The sequence below is a fragment of the Anabrus simplex genome, chromosome 1 (genome assembly GCF_040414725.1).
Source record: "Anabrus simplex isolate iqAnaSimp1 chromosome 1, ASM4041472v1, whole genome shotgun sequence".
NCBI lineage: Eukaryota > Metazoa > Arthropoda > Insecta > Orthoptera > Tettigoniidae > Anabrus > Anabrus simplex.
The window spans coordinates 653,515,071-653,527,075 of NC_090265.1; the positions used below are offsets into that span (position 1 = coordinate 653,515,071).

The 12,005-nt window shown below is 35.9% G+C and overlaps 1 protein-coding gene across 2 annotated transcripts in view; it reads right to left on the reverse strand.

Annotated features, from left to right (window-relative positions):
• Nucleotides 1-9,934: 9,934 nt before the first annotated feature.
• Pkn (serine/threonine-protein kinase N) overlaps nucleotides 9,935-12,005 on the reverse strand; it is a 308,319-nt gene continuing 306,248 nt past the window's right edge. For both annotated transcript variants that reach the window (XM_067135805.2, XM_067135804.2), the window contains one exon: nucleotides 9,935-11,326. In XM_067135805.2, coding sequence (XP_066991906.2) covers nucleotides 11,183-11,326 — 144 coding nt within the window. In that variant the 3' untranslated portion in view covers nucleotides 9,935-11,182. The remainder of the gene's footprint in view (nucleotides 11,327-12,005) is intronic.

Sequence of the window (12,005 nt, forward strand, 5' to 3'; positions counted from 1 at the left end):
TGTTATATTTTGCTTCAGTTAGTGCATACGATAACACTAGAGATGTTCCTTTCTTATCTACAGTTCAACTTTGTGGAATATGGAAACTGATAGGCGTCTGGCATGCGGTTCCAATTTAGGAGATCAAATGTTCCTTTACTTTATGCTTCTCAATAACAAAGGGATGAAAATCAATTACTTTTTGGTTGAAATCATTTGGCAATTTTTGGCATAATATTGTTCTTGGAGGGTGTGCTAAGTACCAACTGATGAGCCCAACTTAGCATATGGGGGCGAAACGCTGGCAACCAGGAATGAGTTAACTGGAAAATTTATAATGTCCAATAACGGACCATTTATATTGGTATTATAAATTTATTCATTCGGGACAAATATTTCAGGTTCCCTATGGGAATCAACATCTATATCATCTGATGGCCAAGCAGGCATCAATTTTTGGTAATGAGACAAAGTCTCTCATAGTACATTGGCACTGCCAGTGGCTCCAAGTAGCCTACGCAGTGGCCTCCACGTTATGCATTAGCCACGCGTCTTGGCGGGTGTGCTAAGTACCAACTGATGAGCCCAACTTAGCACACAGGGGCAAAACGCTGGCAATCAGGAATGAGTTAGCTGGAAAATTGGTAATGTCCAATAAGGGACCATTTATATTGGTATTATATTGTTCTTAGTCGAGTAATTCCTCATAAAATTAATCATCCAGCCGCAACTAACCTTCAAATCCGTGATACTGATTCCATGTGCAGCAGCTATTTCTCGTCCTTTAAAATACAGCATTTCGTGAAAAACGGCATATCCAACATTGCGTAATGAAATCACATATTTAAGCAGATCCTCCTCTAGTTTCAGAAACTTGCCGCCTTTTGGTCCGTGAAATGCTTTGCGAGACTTGTTGGTTCTCTATTACCGTGGTAGCGCAAGTTGAATTCGGACACTGAATACTTGCGGCCCGCTACCCTATCCCAGTATGTTTTGGCGTAACTGATCACTGCGAGTTTATATGATGCAGTATTACTCGAATTCTTGCTCACTGTCGACTAACAAACAATTTTGAGATCACAGAAAACACATGTCCCATACCCGAAACACTTATAAAATATGCTTGTACTAGACTGGAATAGAGCGTCACTAGTCTCTTCTGCGCTGATTCTCTCACTGAATTAGTGCAGTGGTATTTCCTATCGACTGATAACAGCACGTTGCCCAGTATTTGGAATCCACGAATTTGAAATAGGAAGGCCGCTACCTGAGTAGTTTTCATCTTTATTTCGAAATGCATCTGAAGCTGTGTGATGCATAAATTAGGCAAAGGCGTTAATTATGTGAGAAAATGCGGTAGATTTGAATTAGCATCAAAAATAAATTATTCCACTAATCTTCACTCCTTTGCTGATATGTTACTTTTCAACATTTTATTTGTCCAAGGGTAGGCCTGTGAGAACCTGCAGGTCATATCCAGTCTAGAGTAATATCTGTAGTGAGTACAATATTACATTACGCTTAACAATATTTACAATAAACAGGTACAAAATACTTCTCTATTTGAGTAACTTCTCCCAGATTTCTATTACACACGTAATGTCCTGGTCAACAATTTAAGTGATTATTTCACACCCATAAAAAGCATTCTAGAGGAAAGGGTACAGGGTGACCCAGTTATTTCTTCCCTAGAATGAGGATTTCTACATTGTGTAGCTTGTGTTTACAGCGAAATAGAAAAATAGTATATCACTTCAGAGAACTATTAAAAACTATCCGAACATTGTTTAAAAATACAAATAATAATGTAGTTTTTTCCTCAGCAGCAGCATAGTAGTCCGAGAATTGAGAGTATAGAATATCTACTACCAACTCCTGAGATGGAAGTTCATGGTCATTCAACAAAAAAAGATAAATTACAACTGCTATACATTAAAGAGAAATGAACAACTTAACATAACTATTAAGAGACTCACTATAGTGACAAGTGAATCTGTCAGTAATAGAAATAAATAAAGAAGCAGTTCAATTAGAAAAATATGTAAAGCCTGTTACACAATCAAATTTTTGTCAAATTCAAGACTTCACAATAATTGTCAATACTTTACAACTTTCCCTGTCAAATCACTTTCAATACTCGACAAGTCTTGAGAAGTCTTCAAAAGTCCTGAAAGTGAATTAGAACATGTTCTAATCGATCAAAGAACTGCCAAGTCTTTGACAGAACTGACCAATGGAATTAGAGTATATACGGTGCGCGCTATGCTGCTAGGCATGCTGAGATTGCCAGGACGGGAATCAAAAACAAAATACGGCTTCTTCATGAGCAAGGGATGTTGTACGTGCATGAATTGCTAAGTATGAGGCACATCCCTGACTATATTCAGTGCACTCCGTAGAGTACCAAAATACAATAAATAAAATGGCAGCATATGAGGAGATTGCAAGAGAAATATCTCAAGGAAGTGTTTATTACTGCATGGTAACCTATAAGTAAACACAGAACTCCCATCAACACCACTACTGTAGAACAAAAGCAACTCGCTGATATTTCTTCTAACTCCACATTGAAGTCAAAATTCTTTTCCTGCCGTGTGGTTAGGGGCGCGCAGCTGTGAACTTGCATCCGGGAGATAGTAGGTTCGAACCCGACTATTGGGAGCCCTGAAGATGGTTTTCCGTTGTTTCCCATTTTCACACCAGGCAAATGCTGGGGATGTACCTTAATTAAGGCCATGGCTGCTTCCTTCCCACTCCTAGGCCTTTCCTATCCCTTCGTCGCCATAAGACCTATCTGTGTTGGTGCGATGTAAAGACAATTGTACAAATAAAAATAAAAAATAAAAATCATTTCCTCACCACTGCCTGAGTTTTAGAGCTTGGTGAAGCAGGAGTACCCAACAGTAGGTAACAAGGCCCCAGAAGTTATTCCTTTTATGACAGAACGTCAAGAAAGAGATGAATCACATTTTCCAATCCTGCACCCAGATTTGAAGAACTGATGAAGAGGAACAGCCATAAGATCAGCCAATATAGTTGGGATGGACAGTATGGAACACGCACCGATTTTATCACAACAGACCAAGAATGGGGAAGATATGTCATGAAGATAATTCCCAGTGAAAGTATGGAAGGTGATCATAGATTAATTGTGGAATTAAAACAAGTAAAAATCCCTAAAATTGTACTGAAGAAGAAACCAAAAATCAGGATTTGGGAACTGGAGGAGGAGGATAAAAGAATGGCATTCCAAGATTGGATAAAAAGAAAGTTGCCTAACATGGAAAGACAAAGTGGAGAAGAAGAGTGGGACAATTAAAGACAGACATTTGTGGAAGAAGCAATTGAGGTATGCGGGAAAACAAAAGCAAAGGTTAAGGGAAAGGAGACATGGTGGTGGACAGACAAAATAGAAAGGAACAAGGTGAAGAAAGAAATTGGTAAGGAAAAGCAAAAAATGTATCAGAGGGATGAGAATAAGATAAAAAGGTTACATGTGGAATACAAAAGATTATTGTAGCAAGGAAGAAAAGGAGAAATGATGGGGATAGTTTACGAACAAAACTGAGCAAGATAGTCGACGAAATCAGAAACTATTATACAGAGTAATAAAATCGAAAAGAATAAATCAACAAAAAATCAAGGCATTAGAGAGAGAAGATGGGTCCATAGTACATGACGAAAAGGGTCTTCAGAAAGTGATGACAAAATATTTTGAAAAACTTTACGAGGATGATTGCTCGGAGGAAGGAGGAGATAAGAAAATGGAAATAAAAGATGGAGAAAAAGAAGAGAACCCGATAACACGGTTGGAACTTGAAAGGGCAGTGAAAGCAATGATCAAGACTGAGGGATATAATAGAAACACAGAGGAAGAACAATATGGTTTTAGACCAAATAGATCAACAATCGACTTGATATTTACAGTGCGAATAATAACGGAAAAACATCTGGAAAGGAACAAGGAAATCATCTTCGTATTTTTGGATTTGGAAAAAGCTTATGATACAGTTAAGAGAAAACATGTATGGGAATGCCTACAGAAAAGGAATGTACCAACATCACTTATTAACAAGATAAAAATGTTGTATCATGAGAGTAAAAGCAGTGTACAAGTGGGGAGTGGTGACTCAAACATTTTATACAAAGAAAGGTCTCAAGCATGGAAGTGCACTGTCACCAATATTGTTTATTATATTGATGGATGAAATCATAAAACGTGTAAAACTGAGTATCAGTAGTGATAAAGTGAATGCTTTGGTATTTGCAGAAAGGGAGAAAAGAAAGTACAAAGAAGACTGGACATTTGGAATGAAAATCTGAAGGAGTTCGGAATGGTAATTAGTAAAAAGAAAACTGTAGTCATGCACTGTGGAAAAGAGAAAAAGAGAAGACAAGTGAACATAGACGGAGAACGGTTAGAGAATGTAGAACAGTTTACATATCTGGGTAGCATTATTAATGGAAGTAATGAAATCAACCCTGAAATTAAATCAGACTAAGTAAAGGTACAACATTCTATCATCAAGTCAGAGATCTTTTATGGGATGACAAAGAATCCAAGAGATTAACATTATATAACCAGTATTTCATACCAATTGTAAGATACAGACTAGAAACACTGGTAACTAATAAGAGAGAAGATAGTAAGATCCAAGCAGTACAAATGAAATTTCTAAGAACATTGGTTAAAAAGACAAGAAGAGATAGAATCCAAAACATTAAAATCAGAGAAGAGCTAAATATAAAACCATTAGTACAGAACATACAGAAAGACTGAGATGGTTCGGACATGTAAACAGAATGGGAAAGGAACGGGTAGCAAGAAGGGAATTGGAAAGAGAAGTTAAGGGAAAGAGACCAGTTGGAAGATCAAGAGGAAAGTGGATGGATCAGGAAAAGTGGAAGGACAGAAAGGAATCGAGGAGGCTTGTTAACCACACCTGGGCGACTAGAGTGGGACACTGATGATGATGATGAAAAAGAAGTAAGCTCATTCTTCCCGTTTGATTTTGTTACAAGATACCATAAAATTAAAAGTTGATTCAAGTTTGTAAATATAATTTTATTCATTTGTATCAAAACTTACGTTTATTTACAGTTACACTTTGTGTTGAATGTCGTGTACCAAAGGAGATAAGAGTATTTTATATTAAGGCAAAGAGAGTCAAAACCTCTAAAGTATATGGTACATGCGAGAGGTACGGTGCAAGACTAAGTCCAGTGAATTACGATACAGTAATTTGTTGTCAGTGTGGCTTAGCTTATTGGCGAGTTATGGAGAAGCATTCTAAGATTTATGGCAAGTTATAAAATTTGAGTGATTCAATTAGCCAAAAAATGGTAAATTAACCTGACAGAGTTCAATGTATGCTACTGGTTAAAATAGAAATTTGCTCTTGAAAACATATAGAAAAGCATTCTGGGGCCAAAAACTGGAAAGTTTGGAAAATTAACTGCTTCAGTACGTGAAATGTTTATGTGATGATGGATGTGTGTTTCACAATAAATGCTACAATTTAAAGCACATGAAACAGCAACAAAGCAGGATATTAGTGCATGGAACTGAAGATGAACTGTAGCTGGATAGCCCGATTCATGAAGAGGAAGCGGAAATTACAGGGGAGTGTATTCAGCTACGAATGGAACGCTTTTTGCTATTTGCTTTATGTTGCACTGACACAGATAGGTCTTGTGGTGCTACAAACTTTAATACTTTTTGCTAATATTCATTAGGGCCTAACTTGTTACAAATAAAATGCAACCTATTTTGCAAAATCATAATGCTTTATTACTTTTAAAGAGAATTTTATTTCTAGTCAAGTTTGATTGACTAACTTAGGCACATATACCATGCACCCCAATTTTTAAGCTCAAATTTTCAGAAAGAAGAAAAGCATGATACACTCAATATGCAGAAGAGAGTTCTTTTTACAATACTAACTGAAAATAAAGTAAATTTTTCCAATTAACATTTATAGGAAATTGTTGTGGTTGTCCAACAGTTGCCAAGATTTTATATTTGCAATCAATCCTAATTTTAGCAGTAGAGAAGACAATAATATCTAATTTAAAATATTACTCCTTAGACCTAGTGATATATTACTAAATTAAATTGGCAACAAAGAAACAAAATGGAATGAACCATAAATTACAGTGTACTCCTGATTATTCCGGCCAATGAAGAGGCAAACTTGCATGAAAAATAAAAAATAATCCAATTACATGAAAAATTTGTTGACATCAGAAAATGATACACACAGTACCTACAGTACTGTAGAAGTCCACTATAGTGGGTTTGGCATATGGCATTCTACAGTTTTTATTTACACCCCTCAGAAATTCCTATATTAATCCTTTGGTTACGTGAATCCTTTCACCGATTTATCCGTTAATACGAGCAAATTAGGGCACATTATTTTCTCCGTTATCGATATTTATACACTCCCAACATGTATATTGCATACAATCATCTTCCATTATCAATTCCTCAGAACAGCATAAGCAATCTCTAGCAGACATTGGTTAATAATTTGGCTGACAGCAGTTGTGAACTCCTTAGAAATAAAGGCTGAAGTAAACGATCGCTTAATTTTAATACAGGTGCTGAAATTAAATGTGTTCATAAAGATACAGCAAAGTGCAACACTGGTTTTGGAGGTTGTGTTTGATCAAATTTTGGAAAGGGTATTCCCACGTAAACTTTTACAGTGGTAAGGTTATCTTACTATACACGGGGCTTGAAATATGTTTTCATAATATATGCATGGTAAAGTTAGATTGACAATGTCTGAAGTAAGGAAATGTAAACGTTTGCCACAGAAGCCTCTGGAGTGTTGCTAATATAATTTTTAAGAATGAAACTGAACATGCATGTTCACAGTGTCAGAATTACAAAATACCATAACTAAAGATTAAGCCGCTGTATGGAAAACAGCTACAAAAAGTTTTGAATGATCTGGTTGCTGTTTCATACTGATTTAAACGTTTTTGTTTGTTTGTTTGTGTCTTTTCAGACTTTTACGGTACATCAGATATAATGACAATCTGCTAGAGAGAGTAAATTTATTGCCTTATGAATTCTTGCCATAATGGACTTCAAAAGATAGCACAAAAGTATGTTGAAAACAACTCAAATTGCCATAAGCCTAGCCCACTTCACTAACACTTTTTTTCTTTTTTGAGGCTGCACGAATAATCCTCAATGATCCATACACGAATAATTGAGAGTACCCTGTATATATAAAAAATCACTTCAAAGAGAATGGTAAATCTATCGTAGATATTTGAATATATTATGATTCCAGGTGTGTTTTATGATTCTACAGCAATGGCAGTTTGTACCATCAGTGATTTCTGTGGGTATGTATGAGAAAAATGTTACTCCAAATGATCAGACAAAAATGATGGAAATGTTCACATGTGCAATCTAAAGTTTACGTATACTAACCACCAATTGCAATTCATTTCTTAAATACAGAAATTAGCCAAATATACATATATACATTTTACTTGGCACCGGCCAGAGCAAAGTGTAGTTTCCACTGAAGTCCCAGTCTCATCCATGGCTGTGACAATACGGAAGATGCTGGGGTATGGGTGGTACTGGGTAATGACATTCTGAGCACAAATAGTGTCTTGAGTGTTATGAAAGGTGTTGCTTATAGGGTCAGTCATGCTGCAGTGGCACATTCTGGACCAGTGAGGAAAGCAATGGCAAACTACCTCACTCCTCATCTTGCCTAGTATGCCTCATTTGGGCCCTGCCATTGGTTTTTGTGGTTTCCCTATAACTGCACAGCCTTTGGTGGTGCTATTTGAGAATCCAACCAGCCTCTGGGCTGATGACCTAACAGACACATTTTACTATGAATTTTTATCAATCAACCTTAGGATACAAATATCAATGCTTTGAACTTCTCTTGAAAAACATCAAAGCAAATATCCAATACAACCTGACTATTTCGTTAACTCCAGTTATTCACGAGTCATTGTTTAAAAAAGATAAGCCTATTGAATTTAAAGGATTTCTAACAAAATTAATATATATATATTTATTATAAAAAGACTTTAAATAAACAGTTACAATGAGTGTGGTTTCAAGCAGAATTAATCCCTCAAGCGTGACATTGTAATATCTTGGGTTGCATCCACAGCATGCTTTATTTCTAGTCTACTCCCAATGCTGAGTGTGGTATCATATGAATTTCGCTATCATTTCCAAACGAGCAGGCAAAAATGATAAAAAATGTGTAATAATAACAACACATTACATAATATTATAAAACATATGCTAAACTAGTTATCCATGAACAGCTGCACGTCAATACTGGAACAAACTGTTACAGCCTAATGCGTTCGCATTTCTCGGCGTATTATCACAAATTACATTATCACAATCACTATTTTCCTCTACGTCACTGTCATGCCCTAAATTATTTTCACTGCCACTATTAACGAGTAAATGAGCTATTGCTCTGTCACCAATAAATCCACTAGGACCTGCCATGTTTACAAACAAACTAAGCATGTGCAGAGTTCTAAAAAATAAATTAAAATACGCGACATCTCTCAGCAAAAATAGTTAGTTCTAAGTGTAGCCGAAAGCTGCCTCTTCCTGCTATGTTTTGAAAAAGCAACTAACTATTATGAAATGTATGTAGTGGATGTTTCAAATCCCATGGCGTACCATTGCACCATACACGCTGTGACTGCAACAAACCAGTGGGCGCACCGTTGTGCCGCACATGCTCGGGGGATTAAACAAAAGATACCAGTAATTTGAAAATTTCATTCACAAAACATTTTCTCTAAATAGACAGAAAAAGTAAGACAATTTTAAACTAAAAAAAAAAGTGTGTAGAAATAGCAAGGATTCACTGCACTAAAAAAACTGGTTCATAATTTTTTAAAAATCTGATTTCACTTCAATTATGAGTGGTTTTGACACGCACTTAACTTCTACAGCTCAAAATGAATACAAATTTACAGCCTTGTACTTGGTAGCAGTGGCTAATAAAAAATAAAAATGAGTACACACATGTATAATTTTGAGATTAAGGGCCGAATTCATAGTCAGCACTTATACATAAGTGGAACCCTAAGTAATAAGGGAGCACTTATAATAAGTATTCACTTATGAGTTTACATTTCATAGACAGCACTTAAAGAGCACACTCATTGATACAGTAAGTATCACTGGAGATGTGGCAATGGTGTATATTATGCCCATGCTTCCTGGATCGTGTAGTTCTGACTACCGAATAGTGGGATGATCTACTATGTTTTGTTTATCGAAGGACATCGCGCGCAACATTTTTGAGGTTAAAAGATCAGCGAGCTGAGACGGCACCTGCAAGAACTTGTGTCGAAGTACATGCACATAACATAGAACAAGTAGACCGACGCAGTTTCTCATCAGAATATGAATGACGTAGGAAAAACTTGTTGTGGACAATGCAAACTACGAAAATGCCCAGAGTCTAATTTTCTTCTTAATTTAATATGTTTATAGTTATCCAGGTATTCAAACCTATACACATATTCATCCAAATGTAGAATATCTAGCCTTACAACGCTTTTAATGATTTGACAAATATATCCGTAGCTGTTACGTTGTAATAGGTCTAATTACTTCCACAAAGAAATGTAAATAGTATGTTTTGATGTGCGATGCTATAATTTCGAAAACTTCTGATATAATCTGGCAAATGATTGGTTGACTAACCTGATATTATTAGCACAAATCAACCTTAAAATAAATGGCAATAGTGCAACATGTTCAATTTTCTTATAACTCAGTATAGTTCTTTACTATTCCATAGGCCTACAGTTTTTATAACGTATCAACTTGTAACACGTTTCCAATTAATTAAGCGAAATACTGGTAATGATGAAGATAATAATAACCTGAAATTAAGAGGTGGCATAAAATCTCACAACAATATCTTCATTAATGGTGAGATAGTGAGTCCTCTAGAGGTTATATTCACTGTCTCAATCAAAGGAACAAGAATATTCATAACTCTCACTTTACTAAAACGAAACCTTCTTTAAATTGTTGGTCACATTACATTTCACAGGATTTTCTATCTCCACTGTGTGCACGGAAAGTATTCTGTGAATGAAATGCAACATATTCAGCAAAATCATTATCCCCCATCTTGCTGCAACGTAAGTGAGTCACTTATAGCAATAAGTGGGGCACTTAAGTAGGTAATATGAAATGAAACCTGGCTTATAAGGGGCACTTATGTATAAGTGCTGTCTATGAAATCGGCCCGAAGTCTCACACTTCATAACAGAATGAAAGATAAACCACTCAATGGTTTCAATTTTTCCCAGCCACACACATTTAAGTGCAATATTTCTTAAGGAACTTCATAAATACCATATGTCATTATTGTCTCCAAAATACTTGAGGAGTCATTTTAACTGTACAGAATTCATGAGAGAGCGCTTTCTATCCCTTTCTTGGTGGGGAAACTGTGCTGGAACAAGAGAGCAATGTAAAGTTTGTCAGCAGTATGATGATTCACTGACACAAAGCTCTATTGTGTAACACTTAATTTTATCTTTCCCAAACCAGGCTCAACAAACTGGCTATAAAGATCAGAAATAAGAAAAAAATAGTTTACAACATAGATCTGAACAGGAAATAGAAAGAAATGCAAGAAGATATTTTACAACACAGTTGCAACTGCTTATTTTAGAAGTATGTAATATATTGCACTTTTCACAAAGTTTAATATTTTTTATGCAATTGTAATGCATAAAAGTTTTCAAACAATACAACTGATTTTAAAGATCTATTTATACTTCTCAACACAACACAAATTAGTATGCTGCATTCACAGAGAACTAAAGCTGCACAATCCTAATGGAAACTGCTACGAGTTTCACGGGAGTTAGCTAGCAAATAAATCCTGGCAAGATGGTACCAAGAGCTATTTGGATAAAACAAATTTTAAAAAATATATAATAAACAGACTGCACCATTCTGAAAGGGAATATTGGGTTATAAATAGATACCAGTCAGTCTGCACGTTACAGTAATCACTCTATCCTGTTTCACACCACTTCTTATGATATGTAGCTTTATTAGACTCTATCCTCAGAATTCCCTCTCTGGTGCTTTACTGCTCTGTTTACACATTCTTTACATCACAACTTCGTAACAAATTGGCTCACCATCCAATAAATGTCAGCACCAGTCTGCCATGTAAGTAAAGTCCTTAAACAAAGCCTGCTCCTCTTCTGTAAGTGGGCGTGGATCCTTTGGAGGTGTTAACTGAGGTTTTTCTGAAGTAAACTCTTCATCAAAATTACTAACATCTTCCAAAGAGTGCTGAAACAGAAACAATTTATAAATAGGCTGCCACTGAAGTCTATGACTATACTGATACAGAAAAGTAACAAATATGCTGTATGATTAGTATACATTTTTCTATATGAAATGGCAGAATTATCAGTTAGCAAATTTAAAAAGACAAACACAACCAAACAACAACCACCAGCCCATCTTCAATATCTTTATAACATTATAAACAATACACATCAAATATAAAAAAAGCTAGGAAAGATGATAAGTACATCAACAGAATAAATACAGTGACAGGACAATATAGGAAGAAGCAGTACAAAACCAATTCCATTCCATTCTTTCATGCACAACTGTCTTCATATATTGGGGCTCCCTCCTCATCAACCCTAGTTCTTCTGTATCTATTTTTCCTGAACGTCTGCCAAGTTTTTTAAATATACCGAGTGAGTTGGCAGCATGGTATGGGTTATGTAACTTTACACTCATATTCGAGGGATGGTGGGTTCAAATCCTCCAGTTTCATTTTGGGAAGAAGGGCACTAATTCTTATTGGGAGAGCAATTCTAGAGATATCTTGTCTTGATGACAAAATTGTACGATAAGGAGAAAGTGGCATACACAGACAAAGCAAGAGACAAATGTACTTTGTGCCTTTATTGGCAGAGCAGAATATTTTTTTTTGCTAGGGGCTTTACGTCGCACC